This window comes from Olea europaea, chromosome 8, assembly GCF_002742605.1.
Source record: "Olea europaea var. sylvestris chromosome 8, O_europaea_v1, whole genome shotgun sequence".
Classification (NCBI taxonomy): domain Eukaryota; kingdom Viridiplantae; phylum Streptophyta; class Magnoliopsida; order Lamiales; family Oleaceae; genus Olea; species Olea europaea.
In genome coordinates this window covers 4,885,904-4,907,239 of record NC_036244.1, presented here as the reverse complement: position 1 = coordinate 4,907,239, position 21,336 = coordinate 4,885,904, and the positions used below count along the sequence as shown (strand labels likewise).

Sequence of the window (21,336 nt, the reverse complement as noted above, 5' to 3'; positions counted from 1 at the left end):
TAGAAATATTTCTATGATATAAGAAAATAATTGCAAATTATTTTTACAATTGTATAACCGTATTGTGTCATCTAAAAAAAATACTTATATATTTCATACTTGAATAAAAAATATACGAGATTATACAAATTATTTTACTTGTATTATTTGATAGTGTTGATATGATTGAATTAAATGTGAAGATTATATTTTTAAATTTTGTGTAATTTAATATTGAAAAATTGAAGATTGAGCACCATATTCATATGTATTTATATTTTGTGCTTCATATATATTTAATATTTATTTTATACCTATGTTGAAAAAATAAAGATCTGAAATTTTTTTTGAAATTCCGTTTGGTAAGTGAATGTACGATGTTCTGCATTATCGGTATTTGTAAGTGCAAAAATCGGTATATAAAAATACAGTAAGCTGTAAATACGGTAAGCTGCAAATACTGTAAGGTGAAAATACGGTAAGTTGTTTGCAAATACGGTAAAGTGAAAATACGGTAAGTTGTTTGCAAATACGGTAGGCTGCAAATACGGTAAGTTACAAATACGGTATGCAGTATATACAGTAAGGTGCAAATACGGTGAGTTGTTTGCAAATACAGTAGACTGCAAATATGGTAAGCTGTAAATACGGTAGACAGCATATACGGTAAACTGTATATACAATAAACTGTCCTCAAATACGGTAAGCTGTATATATGGATTTATAATTTGTTATAAATGTATAAAATTTATTTAATATTGAATTTCTTAAGTATTAAATATTGTAATTCAATATTGTTTTCTTTTTTATAATTGTATTTATTAGAATTAAAAAAAAATTGATTATGAAATTGCTAATTTTAAAATGTGTTTTTTAGTTGAAGATAAAAATGATTTTTTTTATGTTATTTGTAAAAAAAAAATTATTGTAATTTTATTAGCATAATAAGAAGATTTATTATGCATTTTTATTTTTTGCATTTTGTGAAGAATTTCGTTTATGGTGATTGATAAATATTCTTTCACACAAGCATCATGCCAACAATATTAAAAAAATAATAATAATTTTAGTATATAAAAACTCCATGAGACAAAAGCAATCTCCAAAAAAAAAAAGACTCCGCAAAGTATGGAGAGATGGCAAACTATCTCTCCGCATAGTGTGAAGAGAAAAACAAAAACTTTGGGACTTTATCTGCAAGTTCCAAGATGCATTTTCTCAAACAACTTTTGAGTAATGTATTGAACACTTTAATTCGTGGCCTACAACCCGAAAGTATAATTTCATTAAAAATTGTATCAGCTTCTAATGTTCAAGTGTTGTTATCAAGCAAGTGTAAAATATTGAATTTGGGTGGTACTCTAGAGCCTCCATTTGTGAAAGTAATGTCATGGTACTATCAATATCCCCTTCTTGCACAACTCACATATTGTTTTATTGTATGAATCACGAGAAAACTCTTTTCCAATATTATAAATATGATTTGCATGCTCAGAATTGAGCTGTGAATGGAATTTAAAGAAGACATAATTGATTTTGAGCCATATTTTTCGACTCTGTTTCGTTGTATATACGAAAAATTTACAATCTTGAAATTTGACTTATAATTAAGGAATTTAAAAATAACTCTCCGCACTGTGCAAAGATATTTTTTCTTTCTGTACTATGCAGATAGCTGATTTGTCATCTCTTCGCATTATGCGGAGAGTTTTTTTTACTCCACACTATGTGAAGAGTTTGCCAACTCTCCACAGATGGTTCAACTCTCTTCGCACCTTTTTTTTACTCCGCACATGGTTCAACTCTCAACGCACTGTGCGGAGAGTTTTGCTATGGTGTTGACCAACTCTCTGTACTGTGCGTAGAGATTAACTCTCTCCGCACAATGAAGAGAGTTTTTTTGCTCTCTATACTGTGCGGAGAGTTGGTTTGTCATCTCTTCACACTGTGCGGAAAGTTTTTTTTTACTCCGCACTATGCGGAGAGGGTTTTTTTCTCTCCGTACCTTTTTTTTTTTTAATTCGATTAACAAAAATGATCATAGGATTCGTCCATATGTATAGGTTGTTTCTTAAAAGTGTCCCTCATTTAATGAGGCAAAAACAAGATCTCAATTTCGGATTTTGGCTTGTTCCTTGATGACATGGCAGCCCCCTATTAGGGTGACCGCAACCTTCGATAATATTCAGAACAAATGAAAAGAGATTGGGTACTCCGCACATGGTTCAACTCTCAACGCACTGTGCGGAGAGTTTTGCTATGGTGTTGACCAACTCTCTGTACTGTGCGTAGAGATTAACTCTCTCCGCACAATGAAGAGAGTTTTTTTGCTCTCTATACTGTGCGGAGAGTTGGTTTGTCATCTCTTCACACTGTGCGGAAAGTTTTTTTTTACTCCGCACTATGCGGAGAGGGTTTTTTTCTCTCCGTACCTTTTTTTTATTTTTACTCTGTACTTGGTTCAACTCTCTCCGCACTGTGTGGAGAGTTTTTTTTTTCAATTTTACAATATTGAATTGCACAAAATTTAAAAATATAATCTTTACATTCAATTCAATCATATTAACACTATCAAATAATACAAGCAAAATAGTTTGTATATTTCTTATTCAAATATGAAATATATAAGTATATTTTTTCTAGATAACATATTGCTATGAAATTGTAAAAATAATTTACAATTATTTTTTTATATCATGAAAATATGTTTAGATATTACTTCAAACACTTTCCAAAAAAATCTCCTAGAGAATCATTGTTCATTTGGTTCGTACAAGTTGGAGTCTCATACATGTCTGAATTCAAAGGTTAGCCAACCAATTGCTCGGCTCACTGCCAAACTTTTTTTGGGCTGCTTTGCTGCTCGCCTAAATGACTCAATCCACTTCGTTCATTTTGAAGTGGCTAATTTCATGGTAATAAGCTTGTGAGAGGAGAAAAAAAAATTATCCCCATTTTTATTATTAAAAAAATTGACATTATTTCTATTAATAATTTTTTTCTTCAAAAAATTTAGTATAACCATTGCCTTTATGACACGACAATTCGAAGTTGAGAGGAGACAGATTATTAAAGTTGAAATCGTACATCCTATTTGCAACCGTTGGGAGAAAAGTGGGGGCCACCAATGAAAAAAAATAAAAAGTAACGGCTGAAATAGTAAAACACGGTCAAAAAATCAATTTTTTGGATTAAAAATCACTTTCAAACAAGCTCTATCTTTGCTGCTCGCCTAAATGACTCAATCCACTTCGTTCATTTTGAAGTGGCTAATTTCATGGTAATAAGCTTGTGAGAGGAGAAAAAAAAATTATCCCCATTTTTATTATTAAAAAAATTGACATTATTTCTATTAATAATTTTTTTCTTCAAAAAATTTAGTATAACCATTGCCTTTATGACACGACAATTCGAAGTTGAGAGGAGACAGATTATTAAAGTTGAAATCGTACATCCTATTTGCAACCATTTTAAAATCTTATTTGAGTCCCATGTTTTGGGAATAGTAATTGTATAGTTAAAAAGGTGATTTTTCAGATAATGTGTGGTTAAAAAATAAAGAAAATTTCTTATTGTTTGTTTGGAAGTGATTTTGAGAATTGATTTTTTGATCGTTAGGAAAAAAGTGGGGCAATTCGAAGTTGAGAGGAGACAGATTATTAAAGTTGAAATCGTACATCCTATTTGCAACCATTTTAAAATCTTATTTGAGTCCCATGTTTTGGGAATAGTAATTGTATAGTTAAAAAGGTGATTTTTCAGATAATGTGTGGTTAAAAAATAAAGAAAATTTCTTATTGTTTGTTTGGAAGTGATTTTGAGAATTGATTTTTTGATCGTTAGGAAAAAAGTGGGGTCCACCTGTAAGAGAAGAAGTCAAATATGATGGCTGAAATAGTGAAATAACGATCAAAAAAATAAATTTTTTTGATGAAAAAATCGCTCCCAAATAGGCCCTTAATCTAAGTATAAAATTATTAATAGAATATATAATTGAAAATAGAAAAAAAAAAAACAAATTTTAAACCTTGGAAGCTCAAACAAAGGCTATAAAAGTAAAACTTCTTTTTGTAGGTGTTGACCAATTTAAAATCTTTTAGTAGGATAAAAAAATAAAAATAAAATATCAACTGAATTGTTTTTTTCCGGGAAATTTGAGTGGATAACTGAAAGCCTCATCTCTGTATCTCACACACAAAATTGCAGTTTGAGATGATGTTACATACCAAAACGCTGTGGTTTACACCATGTTTACGTTGAGCTTCAGTTGAATTGAATAGCAAGACATGGCTTTGAGTTCAGACTCTTCTTCTCCTTCAACATTGGAGTGGAAGTTCTCTCAAATCTTCGGTGAAAACCTCCCCGGTGAAGATGTACAAGATAGTAATTTTCTCAACTCTGCCCTATGTTTTTGTATAAACTATATATATATTTTTTTTGGTTGGTTTTTGAAATTGTGAGTATGTTTTGTTTGTTCGTGTAGTTGATATCATATCTGCTGTTGAATTTGATAAGAAGGGGGATTTCCTAGCTGTAGGAGATCGAGGTGGACGCGTTGTGATTTTTGAGAACAAGGCTGGTAACCATGTGCGAATCACATGTTTTCTTTTTTCCTGAATTTCTTACATTTTTAGCCAGCATCAATCTTCTAGTGCATTTAGAGCATGTTTGGAGGGGAAAAAAAAAGTAACTTAAAAGTAATTTTGATCTTCTCGCGTTTTTAAAGAAAAAAAGAAAGAAAACTTCAATGAATTGTCAATTAAATAGTATAATTGCAGATTGGTGAGCGATGATAATGTGGCATTATAACAAGTGTACTTTTGTAAAAGTATTTTTTTACATTGAGAGCGAGATGGAAAGTTCACTCATTGTTTGGTAGAATAAGTAACTTAATTGTAATTTTGACTTGCATGTTCTTAATATGATGCCTCGCGTTGTTAAAAAAAAAAGAAAGAGATCTACAGTGAGTTGTGAATTGAGTATTATTATGCAGATTGGTAAATGATGATTATGTGGGCATTATAACAAGTTTACTTCTGCAAAAGTATTTTTACATTGAGAGTGGCATGGAAATTTCACTCCCTTGGTATTGTAGGATTTACTTGATCACACTTCTCGGAGTGAGTTAGAGCGACTGGATCTTGTTGTTCCACAGCATCCTGAATTCCATTATAAAACTGAATTCCAAAGTCATGAGCCAGAGGTATGGTTTTAACTGTTGATTTGTTTCTTGTTTTAGTTGTTTGAGTAAGCTAATATATTTTTTTTGGGAAAATCACTCATGTTGCAGAACCTCATGATGCACTATTTTGACAGTTTGATTATTTGAAGAGCACTGAAATTGAAGAGAAGATCAACGAAGTGCAGTGGTGTGCAACGCCTAATGGATCATTATTTATTCTTTCAGCAAATGATAAAACTATAAAATTATGGAAGGTAAGATCCTATTTTAATACTTGTATATCATATAAGCATGCTACAAATTTGTCCATTGTGATGAATATTTCTCTTGTAGTCTTCCAAAAGCTGAAATCACCTGATTGTTCTTCCCGTCTTTATGTAACATGATTTGGCAGGTAGGTTAAGTAACTTGTGTTCTTATTTTCTCCATTAGTTTACATGGCATATACTACCTATTATACTATTTCAGGTTCATAAATTATGAAGTTAAAATTTAAGTTCCAAACGTGTGTTGTTTGTGCATATTTGAATCTGGAAATGTAGTGGCAAATTGTTAATCTAGTTCAAAGTAACGGTAAAGGAGGGGGATCAATGGCTGAAGTGCTCACTGATATTGATGAAGAGCACAGAACTTAAGTGGAGTCTTTCTGCTGAAATACAATCATGGCATCAGAGGTTTTTCGGTAGAATTCCTTAAAGCCAGATATAAATTAATTGATTTAGGTCTTAAAATGATTGGTCTAACATTGGCTTAAGCCTTTCAATACTGGATTTTATGAAATCTGTTTTCCGTCCTTCATTCACGTTTTAGCAATTTACTGTCCGACTCTGACGAATATCCAAATGCGGTAAGAAAGTAATCTTGGTTATATATTTAAATAATTATAGGATGGCTGGAGAATTGTAGTCTTATGTGAAAATTGAAAGTAGCGCAGAAGATTTCTTCAGATTAATCAAGCAAGAGCATATATAGGTTGACTTGTTACTGCTATGCAAATCTAATATAATATCAATCTGGATTTTGTAGTCTTTTGGTATGCTTATGCTTATATCTGCCTGCTACCAGGTCAAGGATCATAAAGTGAAGAAAGTTAAAGAAATGAATGTCTCTCCATTTGTATCTTCAGAGAATTCACTTATGGCAGAAAGTAGTTTTATTAACGGGAAACATAAACCAAATTTTGCCAATGGTTACTTTTTAGAATGGACAGAGAATGTAGCCAACAGCATGTCGACTTCCCATTCAAGGCATGACAAGGTAATGGACTCCAGAGTAAAATTTGTAAAATCTTCTGGTTCTGTGGAGCATGAATTCATTTTTATTGAACGAGTTTAATCATGATGTTAAGTTTATGATGCCGGTTTCATGTGTATCTAGGTACCATGTTCTGCAGATGCGACTCCTGCAAAATGTAGAAAACTGTATGCCCATGCTCATGATTTCAATATTAACTCTATCTCTATGAATAGGTAAGATCTGCAGCTTTTTCTTTGCTTGTTTGTTGATTCTATCTCCCGGTTGAAATTGATGTAATGGTGCTCCTTAAATTTCTTTGCGGTGCTTTTGACATTTCGCAAGTTGATAATACTATAGACTACATTATTTAAAGTTGAAGCAACAAGAATTTGACTGTACAAAAGGGTTGAACGGCTGATAATTATGATATGATGGTTCTGCAGTGACGGTGAGACATTTCTTTCTGGAGACGACCTAAGAATTAATTTGTGGAATCTAGAGGTCAGCAATCAGTGTTTCAATATCATTGACACAAAGCCTGAAAGTATGGAAGATCTTACAGGTGATTTTCGACATACAATTGTGGCTGCAAGTTCCATTACTCGTTCACATTTTACTTGTCATGTTTCTTCTCTTCTCATCCCCCTCTAGTCTCCTTTCCCAATCTGAAATGTTCTACAGAAGAGTATAACTATTAAAACAGTTCAAAAGAGCCCTTCTTAAACAAATAAATGTCTGGCACACATACATTGAGATGCCCAAAACACACAGACACACAATAATGCATATCCAAACAGTGGAGAAACAACTCAAAAACTTTTATAATAATTAGTATAGCTTTCTGATATCTTTTATAAAAAGCGAAAGAAATGATGGGATCTTCTTGAAATTCTATCTAGAGGTAATTACAGCAGCCGAATTCCATCCATTTCACTGTAATCTGCTCGCTTACAGCAGTTCAAGAGGATTTATTCGGGTTGTAGACATGAGACAATCAGCACTCTGTGATCACAATGCAATGATGTGAGCTTTTTCTCTATCATCTATATGTCTTTTGCCATTGTGACTAGCCATAACATCTAATGGTGATTTTGTAGATGGAAAGATGTGGAATCCCATGGGCCAAAATCGTTCTTCACTGAGATCATTGCATCAATATCAGATTTGAATTTTGCAAACGATGGAAGACATATATTAAGTCGTGATTATATGAATCTAAAGGTTTCTGAACTACCCAAATCATTTTAAAGAATTACTTTTCCTAGTTAGGGGATTGATATTGCATATTTTGCTTCTCGTAATACATTCTCTGTCTTCTTGCTTGAGCATAACTAGGCGATTCACAAACCACTGTAGTTCTGAAAATGTTGGTTTTTTATTCTGAAAGCAATTTCTAACTTCCCTTGCCAAGGCCTGTCATTAAAACGCCCTGGTGAGGTCAGGATATTTATCCTTCCCAAATGGTTCCTTATGCAAACAGAAATGTTCATTGTGTTATTTTCATTTCTTTGGGTTGACATACAACAGCAAATCTATAATATCAATTTGGTTTTTCACGTCATAATTTTCCTTCGATCATATACTGTTCGACTCAAATGTACATATCTTCGAAGAAAAGTTTTACATTATCCACATCTGTTTTCACCTTAATATTCCTGTTATCCTTCTTTTTCAGCTGTGGGATATGCACATGGATGCCCGTCCGGTTGCAACATATAGGATTCATGAGCAACTTCGGCCCAAGGTGAGAGCACCGTGTTTACAAAATGCACAGAAGTAGTGCTTCACACATAGTGAGTCGATAATAGTATAGCATATCGTTGATAGTAATACCGTGTTTTTTTTTTGGTTAGTACTCACTCGCAATATGTTTTTTTAATTCTTATTCCTTATTGACAGTGAAAAATGAACATGAACAAATTTTTTATCAGCTCTCTGTTTATCTGATGCCTTTATGTTGCACAGTTGTTTGATTTGTACAATAACGACGCAATTTTCGATAAATTTGACTGCTGCCTTAGTGGAGATGGACTTCACTTCGCCACTGGATCGTATAAGTTCGTCTTTCTACCGGAAGTTCTGATGCATTTGTGCTGTTTACCAACATTCTTATGTTTTTACTCCCTATAATTATGTTCCCCTCTTGTTTATCAGCAATCGTCTGCGCATATTTTCCAACGGAATTGGGAGCCAAGGTCTAACAATGGAAGCCAGCAAAAATCCGTACAGGTACCCAATATTTATTCATAGTTTTCAGACCCGACCTGGGCATAGACCCGATGAAGAGGTTGATCAATAGGTCAGTAGCAGTGTTATTGACGAAATTTCAAAACTTTTCTCCATTGAAATTTTAGGGACCAAAGATTTGAACGCTTGACGTTTAACTAACTAGAACATGAACTTACCATCTCAACACGCAACTTGTTTTTGCGTAATAAACTATATCTAACCTATGAATAATTTGTTGCCTTCTAAAAATATCTAAATAAATTAGCCCAACATTTTTGTTCATTTTTTAATATCAAATAATTATTTTATATACTTATTTTACTTGAAAAATTAATTTTAACTAAGATAAATTAATAGATAATACACGGTTGTTGATTAGGAAGCTGCAAGCCCAAACTTCTAGAAGAGCTCGACGATCATCCTTGAGCAACTTGACTCGAGGATTTTACCGACAAGGTCATCCCATTTTTATTTTTATTTTTTTTTTAAATGGCCGTAGCGTTTATTTTAGCTAATCTCTGACTTACACGAAATTTTCAGGACACGGTGAAAGTACAACTGATGAGTTTTCCTGTGACTTCAATTCAAAGTTGCTGCATCTGGCTTGGCATCCATCAAAGAACTTGATTGCTTGTGCTGCCAATAACAGCTTGCTTATGTATTATGCATAGCCTACTTGCAATTTCAGCAGAAACATTAGATAGCACAGTTAGCACTAGATAATATTTCAAAAATAAATATATAAACAAATATATATATATATGATCACTGGAAAGAGAAGTCCTGTTCAATCACTTGGCCTACGAACCGTACATCGGACGAGTTTCTGCCTCATGCAGCTCGGACAGGCCGAAGGTAGAAGTTTAGGAGAGATGGGGGAAGGTTAGCTGTAACGTTCCGAATTTTTACTACTTAAATGTACTATTATTAAAGTCTAATGACTTTATAGGTTATTGGTCTAGTCCAATAACCTTATTGGTTATTAGCCAATAGCTTAAGAACCTAAGTGGAGAGTTATTTTGAAAGTAAGATAAAATTATGTGTAAAACATATGTAAATATGCCAATTGGGCTTTATTAAAGATGATTTATTGATCACATGTCTTATTTACACCACGTTTCAAGCTAATGTAATTTATTTGATCACGTAAATAAAGGTAATTGATTTAACCACATGTATTATTTATGCCAAGTATTAAGTTAATTGATTTGACCACATGATTAAAGATATTTATTTGGCTATTTTCATGACAATACACCATTTATGTATTAATCATGCCTAATATCTAGCAATTTCCTTTCACTTTTCTACACATGGTTCAAAAATTTACACCATAAATAGGAGACAAATCTAACATTAGACTATCCCCCACAAACTATTTACACTCTTTCTGTCTAACTCTATCACTTTGTCTCTCCACCTTTACTTTTTCTTTTGTCTTTTATGTTAAATATAGTCACACACTTATACAATCACACGTAAATACTCAATTTCACACGTGACTCAAGAATCGCTATCCATCAATCACCCTTACTATCATTCTGGAATTGTCCAGTAAAAGTGAGTTGTTCTTTATGTTTATGGCGACTAACATTTATATATGTAATATTGCTACGATTATATTTTGGTCTATATTACCAATGTTCTATTCAGAATGGATGAAAGTTTAATAGCGTTACGCACGAGAATTTAGCACCATATAAGTTCGATCTAATTTTCGTATCTCCTTATGCAAATTATAAATTTTCCATAAAAATACATATAAGAATACGTTATCTACGCACACTTATTGAGAATTATTCTCACCCCTTATGTCTCTATTTTCAAATAATTGATATTCCGCACAGTAGACACTTAAATGACTTACAATGACAAAAGTTTCAATAATGAAATCATTATGTGGTCAAATTATTGTTATTTCATTTGATTTTTTCTCATTTCAAGTTAATTTATTAAACTCATTACATTATTTGAATTTTGATAAGTGCTTTAATAATTTATATGGTTGTGTTGAATACTCTTTAAATTAGTTTTAGTTTATGATTTAGTGGCACTCGAATCGTTAAGGGTTCAAGTCATCGCATTAGCAACTGCCATTCAAGGCATGGATAACTAGATTCTTCACAAGCTAATCCCCCACAAAACCTCGAACATTGACTCGAGGCATTTTTTCTACCCCTTCTTAATAAAGGCAAATAGAGCAACATACAAAACACTAAGGCAATAACTACGTTGATTTTAATGCATTGGAGTCGTCTGCCTGTCCCCAGACAATATTAAAACCCAATGAAACACAACTCAAGTATGTATTGCATAGACCAGAAGCACTTATAATCAGTAGCATGTCCTCGAAGGCTTGTGCAGAGGTTTCAATACACAGTTAAAAATATGTTCTCTCTCGATTTCCAATGTTTTTAGGAAGCAGCATCATACCGTAAAAGTCGAAAATGCACTCCACTTTTATAGACAGAACACCTTTCTGGGACAATCAGATCGACCACTTCTCGCATGTGCTTCCCTACCAAACATGCGGCAAAGCAAAGGGTGAAAGGCAGAGGAGGAGACAACAGAGGATTTTGACTTGTTCCTTGATGACATGGCAGCCCCCTATTAGGGTGACCGCAACCTTCGATAATATTCAGAACAAATGAAAAGAGATTGGGTCGGCTTAAATTTTTTAGTGAGATAGGTTCAACTCGATGTGCACTATTCTACAATATTTCAAAGTGGATGAAATTTACAGGTCTCCTAGAGAATCATTGTTCATTTGGTTCGTACAAGTTGGAGTCTCATACATGTCTGAATTCAAAGGTTAGCCAACCAATTGCTCGGCTCACTGCCAAACTTTTTTTGGGCTGCTTTGCTGCTCGCCTAAATGACTCAATCCACTTCGTTCATTTTGAAGTGGCTAATTTCATGGTAATAAGCTTGTGAGAGGAGAAAAAAAAATTATCCCCATTTTTATTATTAAAAAAATTGACATTATTTCTATTAATAATTTTTTTCTTCAAAAAATTTAGTATAACCATTGCCTTTATGACACGACAATTCGAAGTTGAGAGGAGACAGATTATTAAAGTTGAAATCGTACATCCTATTTGCAACCATTTTAAAATCTTATTTGAGTGTCTCCTAGAGAATCATTGTTCATTTAGTTCGCACAAGTTGGAGTCTCATACATGTCTGAATTCAAAGGTTAGCCAACCAATTGCTCGGCTCACTGCCAAACTTTTTTTGGGCTGCTTTGCTGCTCGCCTAAATGACTCAATCCACTTCGTTCATTTTGAAGTGGCTAATTTCATGGTAATAAGCTTGTGAGAGGAGAAAAAAAAATTATCCCCATTTTTATTATTAAAAAAATTGACATTATTTCTATTAATAATTTTTTTCTTCAAAAAATTTAGTATAACCATTGCCTTTATGACACGACAATTCGAAGTTGAGAGGAGACAGATTATTAAAGTTGAAATCGTACATCCTATTTGCAACCATTTTAAAATCTTATTTGAGTCCCATGTTTTGGGAATAGTAATTGTATAGTTAAAAAGGTGATTTTTCAGATAATGTGTGGTTAAAAAATAAAGAAAATTTCTTATTGTTTGTTTGGAAGTGATTTTGAGAATTGATTTTTTGATCGTTAGGAAAAAAGTGGGTTCCACCTGTAAGAGAAGAAGTCAAATATGATGGCTGAAATAGTGAAATAACGATCAAAAAAATAAATTTTTTTGATGAAAAAATCGCTCCCAAATAGGCCCTTAATCTAAGTATAAAATTATTAATAGAATATATAATTGAAAATAGAAAAAAAAAAACAAATTTTAAACCTTGGAAGCTCAAACAAAGGCTATAAAAGTAAAACTTCTTTTTGTAGGTGTTGACCAATTTAAAATCTTTTAGTAGGATAAAAAAATAAAAATAAAATATCAACTGAATTGTTTTTTTCCGGGAAATTTGAGTGGATAACTGAAAGCCTCATCTCTGTATCTCACACACAAAATTGCAGTTTGAGATGATGTTACATACCAAAACGCTGTGGTTTACACCATGTTTACGTTGAGCTTCAGTTGAATTGAATAGCAAGACATGGCTTTGAGTTCAGACTCTTCTTCTCCTTCAACATTGGAGTGGAAGTTCTCTCAAATCTTCGGTGAAAACCTCCCCGGTGAAGATGTACAAGATAGTAATTTTCTCAACTCTGCCCTATGTTTTTGTATAAACTATATATATTTTTTTTTTGGTTGGTTTTTGAAATTGTGAGTATGTTTTGTTTGTTCGTGTAGTTGATATCATATCTGCTGTTGAATTTGATAAGAAGGGGGATTTCCTAGCTGTAGGAGATCGAGGTGGACGCGTTGTGATTTTTGAGAACAAGGCTGGTAACCATGTGCGAATCACATGTTTTCTTTTTTCCTGAATTTCTTACATTTTTAGCCAGCATCAATCTTCTAGTGCATTTAGAGCATGTTTGGAGGGGAAAAAAAAAGTAACTTAAAAGTAATTTTGATCTTCTCGCGTTTTTAAAGAAAAAAAGAAAGAAAACTTCAATGAATTGTCAATTAAATAGTATAATTGCAGATTGGTGAGCGATGATAATGTGGCATTATAACAAGTGTACTTTTGTAAAAGTATTTTTTTACATTGAGAGCGAGATGGAAAGTTCACTCATTGTTTGGTAGAATAAGTAACTTAATTGTAATTTTGACTTGCATGTTCTTAATATGATGCCTCGCGTTGTTAAAAAAAAAAGAAAGAGATCTACAGTGAGTTGTGAATTGAGTATTATTATGCAGATTGGTAAATGATGATTATGTGGGCATTATAACAAGTTTACTTCTGCAAAAGTATTTTTACATTGAGAGTGGCATGGAAATTTCACTCCCTTGGTATTGTAGGATTTACTTGATCACACTTCTCGGAGTGAGTTAGAGCGACTGGATCTTGTTGTTCCACAGCATCCTGAATTCCATTATAAAACTGAATTCCAAAGTCATGAGCCAGAGGTATGGTTTTAACTGTTGATTTGTTTCTTGTTTTAGTTGTTTGAGTAAGCTAATATATTTTTTTTGGGAAAATCACTCATGTTGCAGAACCTCATGATGCACTATTTTGACAGTTTGATTATTTGAAGAGCACTGAAATTGAAGAGAAGATCAACGAAGTGCAGTGGTGTGCAACGCCTAATGGATCATTATTTATTCTTTCAGCAAATGATAAAACTATAAAATTATGGAAGGTAAGATCCTATTTTAATACTTGTATATCATATAAGCATGCTACAAATTTGTCCATTGTGATGAATATTTCTCTTGTAGTCTTCCAAAAGCTGAAATCACCTGATTGTTCTTCCCGTCTTTATGTAACATGATTTGGCAGGTAGGTTAAGTAACTTGTGTTCTTATTTTCTCCATTAGTTTACATGGCATATACTACCTATTATACTATTTCAGGTTCATAAATTATGAAGTTAAAATTTAAGTTCCAAACGTGTGTTGTTTGTGCATATTTGAATCTGGAAATGTAGTGGCAAATTGTTAATCTAGTTCAAAGTAACGGTAAAGGAGGGGGATCAATGGCTGAAGTGCTCACTGATATTGATGAAGAGCACAGAACTTAAGTGGAGTCTTTCTGCTGAAATACAATCATGGCATCAGAGGTTTTTCGGTAGAATTCCTTAAAGCCAGATATAAATTAATTGATTTAGGTCTTAAAATGATTGGTCTAACATTGGCTTAAGCCTTTCAATACTGGATTTTATGAAATCTGTTTTCCGTCCTTCATTCACGTTTTAGCAATTTACTGTCCGACTCTGACGAATATCCAAATGCGGTAAGAAAGTAATCTTGGTTATATATTTAAATAATTATAGGATGGCTGGAGAATTGTAGTCTTATGTGAAAATTGAAAGTAGCGCAGAAGATTTCTTCAGATTAATCAAGCAAGAGCATATATAGGTTGACTTGTTACTGCTATGCAAATCTAATATAATATCAATCTGGATTTTGTAGTCTTTTGGTATGCTTATGCTTATATCTGCCTGCTACCAGGTCAAGGATCATAAAGTGAAGAAAGTTAAAGAAATGAATGTCTCTCCATTTGTATCTTCAGAGAATTCACTTATGGCAGAAAGTAGTTTTATTAACGGGAAACATAAACCAAATTTTGCCAATGGTTACTTTTTAGAATGGACAGAGAATGTAGCCAACAGCATGTCGACTTCCCATTCAAGGCATGACAAGGTAATGGACTCCAGAGTAAAATTTGTAAAATCTTCTGGTTCTGTGGAGCATGAATTCATTTTTATTGAACGAGTTTAATCATGATGTTAAGTTTATGATGCCGGTTTCATGTGTATCTAGGTACCATGTTCTGCAGATGCGACTCCTGCAAAATGTAGAAAACTGTATGCCCATGCTCATGATTTCAATATTAACTCTATCTCTATGAATAGGTAAGATCTGCAGCTTTTTCTTTGCTTGTTTGTTGATTCTATCTCCCGGTTGAAATTGATGTAATGGTGCTCCTTAAATTTCTTTGCGGTGCTTTTGACATTTCGCAAGTTGATAATACTATAGACTACATTATTTAAAGTTGAAGCAACAAGAATTTGACTGTACAAAAGGGTTGAACGGCTGATAATTATGATATGATGGTTCTGCAGTGACGGTGAGACATTTCTTTCTGGAGACGACCTAAGAATTAATTTGTGGAATCTAGAGGTCAGCAATCAGTGTTTCAATATCATTGACACAAAGCCTGAAAGTATGGAAGATCTTACAGGTGATTTTCGACATACAATTGTGGCTGCAAGTTCCATTACTCGTTCACATTTTACTTGTCATGTTTCTTCTCTTCTCATCCCCCTCTAGTCTCCTTTCCCAATCTGAAATGTTCTACAGAAGAGTATAACTATTAAAACAGTTCAAAAGAGCCCTTCTTAAACAAATAAATGTCTGGCACACATACATTGAGATGCCCAAAACACACAGACACACAATAATGCATATCCAAACAGTGGAGAAACAACTCAAAAACTTTTATAATAATTAGTATAGCTTTCTGATATCTTTTATAAAAAGCGAAAGAAATGATGGGATCTTCTTGAAATTCTATCTAGAGGTAATTACAGCAGCCGAATTCCATCCATTTCACTGTAATCTGCTCGCTTACAGCAGTTCAAGAGGATTTATTCGGGTTGTAGACATGAGACAATCAGCACTCTGTGATCACAATGCAATGATGTGAGCTTTTTCTCTATCATCTATATGTCTTTTGCCATTGTGACTAGCCATAACATCTAATGGTGATTTTGTAGATGGAAAGATGTGGAATCCCATGGGCCAAAATCGTTCTTCACTGAGATCATTGCATCAATATCAGATTTGAATTTTGCAAACGATGGAAGACATATATTAAGTCGTGATTATATGAATCTAAAGGTTTCTGAACTACCCAAATCATTTTAAAGAATTACTTTTCCTAGTTAGGGGATTGATATTGCATATTTTGCTTCTCGTAATACATTCTCTGTCTTCTTGCTTGAGCATAACTAGGCGATTCACAAACCACTGTAGTTCTGAAAATGTTGGTTTTTTATTCTGAAAGCAATTTCTAACTTCCCTTGCCAAGGCCTGTCATTAAAACGCCCTGGTGAGGTCAGGATATTTATCCTTCCCAAATGGTTCCTTATGCAAACAGAAATGTTCATTGTGTTATTTTCATTTCTTTGGGTTGACATACAACAGCAAATCTATAATATCAATTTGGTTTTTCACGTCATAATTTTCCTTCGATCATATACTGTTCGACTCAAATGTACATATCTTCGAAGAAAAGTTTTACATTATCCACATCTGTTTTCACCTTAATATTCCTGTTATCCTTCTTTTTCAGCTGTGGGATATGCACATGGATGCCCGTCCGGTTGCAACATATAGGATTCATGAGCAACTTCGGCCCAAGGTGAGAGCACCGTGTTTACAAAATGCACAGAAGTAGTGCTTCACACATAGTGAGTCGATAATAGTATAGCATATCGTTGATAGTAATACCGTGTTTTTTTTTTGGTTAGTACTCACTCGCAATATGTTTTTTTAATTCTTATTCCTTATTGACAGTGAAAAATGAACATGAACAAATTTTTTATCAGCTCTCTGTTTATCTGATGCTTTTATGTTGCACAGTTGTTTGATTTGTACAATAACGACGCAATTTTCGATAAATTTGACTGCTGCCTTAGTGGAGATGGACTTCACTTCGCCACTGGATCGTATAAGTTCGTCTTTCTACCGGAAGTTCTGATGCATTTGTGCTGTTTACCAACATTCTTATGTTTTTACTCCCTATAATTATGTTCCCCTCTTGTTTATCAGCAATCGTCTGCGCATATTTTCCAACGGAATTGGGAGCCAAGGTCTAACAATGGAAGCCAGCAAAAATCCGTACAGGTACCCAATATTTATTCATAGTTTTCAGACCCGACCTGGGCATAGACCCGATGAAGAGGTTGATCAATAGGTCAGTAGCAGTGTTATTGACGAAATTTCAAAACTTTTCTCCATTGAAATTTTAGGGACCAAAGATTTGAACGCTTGACGTTTAACTAACTAGAACATGAACTTACCATCTCAACACGCAACTTGTTTTTGCGTAATAAACTATATCTAACCTATGAATAATTTGTTGCCTTCTAAAAATATCTAAATAAATTAGCCCAACATTTTTGTTCATTTTTTAATATCAAATAATTATTTTATATACTTATTTTACTTGAAAAATTAATTTTAACTAAGATAAATTAATAGATAATACACGGTTGTTGATTAGGAAGCTGCAAGCCCAAACTTCTAGAAGAGCTCGACGATCATCCTTGAGCAACTTGACTCGAGGATTTTACCGACAAGGTCATCCCATTTTTATTTTTATTTTTTTTTTAAATGGCCGTAGCGTTTATTTTAGCTAATCTCTGACTTACACGAAATTTTCAGGACACGGTGAAAGTACAACTGATGAGTTTTCCTGTGACTTCAATTCAAAGTTGCTGCATCTGGCTTGGCATCCATCAAAGAACTTGATTGCTTGTGCTGCCAATAACAGCTTGCTTATGTATTATGCATAGCCTACTTGCAATTTCAGCAGAAACATTAGATAGCACAGTTAGCACTAGATAATATTTCAAAAATAAATATATAAACAAATATATATATATATGATCACTGGAAAGAGAAGTCCTGTTCAATCACTTGGCCTACGAACCGTACATCGGACGAGTTTCTGCCTCATGCAGCTCGGACGGGCCGAAGGTAGAAGTTTAGGAGAGATGGGGGAAGGTTAGCTGTAACGTTCCGAATTTTTACTACTTAAATGTACTATTATTAAAGTCTAATGACTTTATAGGTTATTGGTCTAGTCCAATAACCTTATTGGTTATTAGCCAATAGCTTAAGAACCTAAGTGGAGAGTTATTTTGAAAGTAAGATAAAATTATGTGTAAAACATATGTAAATATGCCAATTGGGCTTTATTAAAGATGATTTATTGATCACATGTCTTATTTACACCACGTTTCAAGCTAATGTAATTTATTTGATCACGTAAATAAAGGTAATTGATTTAACCACATGTATTATTTATGCCAAGTATTAAGTTAATTGATTTGACCACATGATTAAAGATATTTATTTGGCTATTTTCATGACAATACACCATTTATGTATTAATCATGCCTAATATCTAGCAATTTCCTTTCACTTTTCTACACATGGTTCAAAAATTTACACCATAAATAGGAGACAAATCTAACATTAGACTATCCCCCACAAACTATTTACACTCTTTCTGTCTAACTCTATCACTTTGTCTCTCCACCTTTACTTTTTCTTTTGTCTTTTATGTTAAATATAGTCACACACTTATACAATCACACGTAAATACTCAATTTCACACGTGACTCAAGAATCGCTATCCATCAATCACCCTTACTATCATTCTGGAATTGTCCAGTAAAAGTGAGTTGTTCTTTATGTTTATGGCGACTAACATTTATATATGTAATATTGCTACGATTATATTTTGGTCTATATTACCAATGTTCTATTCAGAATGGATGAAAGTTTAATAGCGTTACGCACGAGAATTTAGCACCATATAAGTTCGATCTAATTTTCGTATCTCCTTATGCAAATTATAAATTTTCCATAAAAATACATATAAGAATACGTTATCTACGCACACTTATTGAGAATTATTCTCACCCCTTATGTCTCTATTTTCAAATAATTGATATTCCGCACAGTAGACACTTAAATGACTTACAATGACAAAAGTTTCAATAATGAAATCATTATGTGGTCAAATTATTGTTATTTCATTTGATTTTTTCTCATTTCAAGTTAATTTATTAAACTCATTACATTATTTGAATTTTGATAAGTGCTTTAATAATTTATATGGTTGTGTTGAATACTCTTTAAATTAGTTTTAGTTTATGATTTAGTGGCACTCGAATCGTTAAGGGTTCAAGTCATCGCATTAGCAACTGCCATTCAAGGCATGGATAACTAGATTCTTCACAAGCTAATCCCCCACAAAACCTCGAACATTGACTCGAGGCATTTTTTCTACCCCTTCTTAATAAAGGCAAATAGAGCAACATACAAAACACTAAGGCAATAACTACGTTGATTTTAATGCATTGGAGTCGTCTGCCTGTCCCCAGACAATATTAAAACCCAATGAAACACAACTCAAGTATGTATTGCATAGACCAGAAGCACTTATAATCAGTAGCATGTCCTCGAAGGCTTGTGCAGAGGTTTCAATACACAGTTAAAAATATGTTCTCTCTCGATTTCCAATGTTTTTAGGAAGCAGCATCATACCGTAAAAGTCGAAAATGCACTCCACTTTTATAGACAGAACACCTTTCTGGGACAATCAGATCGACCACTTCTCGCATGTGCTTCCCTACCAAACATGCGGCAAAGCAAAGGGTGAAAGGCAGAGGAGGAGACAACAGAATGTTGACTTACAGGGAAAGTCATTGCATTTATTTACAAAAGAATAATGAAATCCCCATGAGCAGATTAATGCATTCCAAATCCTCGACGCTTCCATAATTTGGCAAAACAACAAAAGCATCTTGCATAACTCTTATCTCGGTTTCTTTCAAAAGATTCCTAGTTGTGAAACCCCTGAAATACAGTCCGGTTTATAACATAGCTCATCCATTTCACCATCACTGTCATCTCTAACATTATTAGGATTTGGCAAAGATTCAGTTATATCTGATTCATCTCCTGAGTTGCACGCAGATCCACTGAAACTCGATTCCAGGTTTATCACTTTACATGAAGCAGGATCCTTCCGTGGTGAGTGAGGTATAGATTGCAGGAAGTTAAAGTAAGCATACTTTATATCAAACCGCATATCATACCCTGTCATGTAAAATTAGTACTTTCAGATCATATACCTTAGAAATCAAAACATTTAAACTAGAAAGAGCTCGAGTCATTATTACAATAGTTTATCGCAATAGTGAGTCCTGAGTTGTCAGGACTCTGTCTAACATGATGAAACCACATGCTCGGCCTGCGTAAAAATAAAGCATATAGTCAGCAGTCATTACTAACACATCATTTGCACAAGATTTTGCCTGCATAACCAAGTACAATGTTGTGGAATTTAAAATCAGAGGAAAAATGAATAACGGGAAGAAGAAGAATTATTTCTGGAGAGAACTAAAGAAAACATTACTTGTACTATGATTTATGAAGGCAAAATATCAGCAGTCAAAGTACTATGTGCCAGGGAGTTTGTGGTATTTAATTTTATGGTCTTCTAATCCAGAAAACCTAAGTAGAAAAGAGATCATTTCTACATATATCTGCAGCCACGAAATCTTGGAAAACTAATTTGCATGCCTCATGGGGTGATACTAATTTCATATCTCAAAAGATTTTTTCCACTCAAATAATCTTACAGAACAAGATTTTCATTCACATGGCTGAGTCAGCTAACATTCACAGCATTTCATGTTTTGATATTGTGGTTCCATTACGTTCTTTTCTTAATGATGTAACCGCTGAATTTGCGCTCTATTTCCACTCACTGTTCTAATTCCACTCCATTAAGCAAAATTCAAACCTACTCATTCAGCTAAGCAACGAAAATGTTGAACCACGTTTTACGATAAATACTGATGTAGTATCAATTAACAGAGAAAGAAGGAGGGGAGGGAAGAGGAGAACACAGAGACGGGGAAGAGGGGGAGAAGAGAANTAATCAACAATCAACTAGTGCCAACCGAAAATTCGTTATTGAAATTATCATTATTATTTATTTATTTATTTATTTATTTATTTTTTTTGTTATTTTGTCAATTTAAAGGTTGGGGTTACTTATGGCCCGATCGCAAGCTAATACTACTAATGCTAATAAAATGGAAAAGCAAATGTCCAAATACTAGGTCTAGTCACGTGGGGTAAACGATTGAGTAACGGAATGTAGTACGTGAAATATAATCGAATAGGTTTAAGGCAGTATCATCAAATGGCCAGCACACAACGAATTAATTGATGCAATTCTAAAATAAAGAAATAGTGTCAACTAATAATAAATAGGATCAGGAACTCCCTGAGTACTGTTGGCTTGAGTCGTCCCAGCGTCGAATGTCTCCACGTTCTGAACTACTAAGCCCTGAGATGCCAAGATAG

General features: G+C 33.5%; 3 protein-coding genes across 5 annotated transcripts in view; 2 read left to right on the top strand and 1 right to left on the bottom strand.

Annotated features, from left to right (window-relative positions):
* The first annotated feature begins 4,114 nt into the window (after positions 1-4,114).
* On the top strand, positions 4,115-9,723 carry LOC111398603 (serine/threonine protein phosphatase 2A 55 kDa regulatory subunit B beta isoform-like). 2 transcript variants are annotated; one of them, XM_023025589.1, is made up of 14 exons: positions 4,117-4,362; positions 4,463-4,566; positions 5,075-5,182; positions 5,296-5,415; positions 6,227-6,418; positions 6,539-6,630; positions 6,841-6,959; positions 7,297-7,420; positions 7,495-7,618; positions 8,073-8,141; positions 8,363-8,454; positions 8,552-8,626; positions 9,006-9,082; positions 9,167-9,723. In XM_023025589.1, the coding sequence occupies exons 1-14, from the start codon at positions 4,266-4,268 to the stop codon at positions 9,295-9,297; spliced, it is 1,524 nt and encodes a 507-aa protein (XP_022881357.1). In that variant the 5' UTR covers positions 4,117-4,265; the 3' UTR covers positions 9,298-9,723. The 2 variants fall into 2 exon arrangements, with proteins under 2 accessions (XP_022881358.1, XP_022881357.1); XM_023025590.1 differs by lacking the exon at positions 9,167-9,723 and having other exon boundaries at positions 4,115-4,362; positions 8,984-9,082.
* A 2,835-nt stretch (positions 9,724-12,558) lies between these two features.
* On the top strand, positions 12,559-18,167 carry LOC111398602 (serine/threonine protein phosphatase 2A 55 kDa regulatory subunit B beta isoform-like). 2 transcript variants are annotated; one of them, XM_023025587.1, is made up of 14 exons: positions 12,561-12,806; positions 12,907-13,010; positions 13,519-13,626; positions 13,740-13,859; positions 14,671-14,862; positions 14,983-15,074; positions 15,285-15,403; positions 15,741-15,864; positions 15,939-16,062; positions 16,517-16,585; positions 16,807-16,898; positions 16,996-17,070; positions 17,450-17,526; positions 17,611-18,167. In XM_023025587.1, the coding sequence occupies exons 1-14, from the start codon at positions 12,710-12,712 to the stop codon at positions 17,739-17,741; spliced, it is 1,524 nt and encodes a 507-aa protein (XP_022881355.1). In that variant the 5' UTR covers positions 12,561-12,709; the 3' UTR covers positions 17,742-18,167. The 2 variants fall into 2 exon arrangements, with proteins under 2 accessions (XP_022881356.1, XP_022881355.1); XM_023025588.1 differs by lacking the exon at positions 17,611-18,167 and having other exon boundaries at positions 12,559-12,806; positions 17,428-17,526.
* A 1,119-nt stretch (positions 18,168-19,286) lies between these two features.
* The window catches only part of LOC111398601 (jmjC domain-containing protein 7), a 5,365-nt gene continuing 3,315 nt past the window's right edge, over positions 19,287-21,336 (bottom strand). The window contains exons 3-4 of the mRNA XM_023025585.1: positions 20,142-20,212; positions 19,287-20,058 (exon numbers count right to left, since the gene is read on the bottom strand). Of these exons, the coding sequence (XP_022881353.1) occupies positions 19,790-20,058; positions 20,142-20,212 (340 nt within the window). The 3' untranslated portion in view covers positions 19,287-19,789. The remainder of the gene's footprint in view (positions 20,059-20,141; positions 20,213-21,336) is intronic.

Coding starts and splice junctions, on each gene's coding strand:
- LOC111398603 (XM_023025589.1), top strand. CDS start 4,266: ATGGCTTTGAGTTCAGACTCTTCTTCTCCTTCAACATTGGAGTGGAAG. Junction 4,363..4,462: donor CGGTGAAGATGTACAAGATA/GTAATTTTCTCA, acceptor TTGTTCGTGTAG/TTGATATCATATCTGCTGTT. Junction 8,627..9,005: donor GCCAGCAAAAATCCGTACAG/GTACCCAATATT, acceptor GTTGTTGATTAG/GAAGCTGCAAGCCCAAACTT.
- LOC111398602 (XM_023025587.1), top strand. CDS start 12,710: ATGGCTTTGAGTTCAGACTCTTCTTCTCCTTCAACATTGGAGTGGAAG. Junction 16,063..16,516: donor GTGATTATATGAATCTAAAG/GTTTCTGAACTA, acceptor CTTCTTTTTCAG/CTGTGGGATATGCACATGGA. Junction 17,527..17,610: donor TCGAGGATTTTACCGACAAG/GTCATCCCATTT, acceptor CGAAATTTTCAG/GACACGGTGAAAGTACAACT.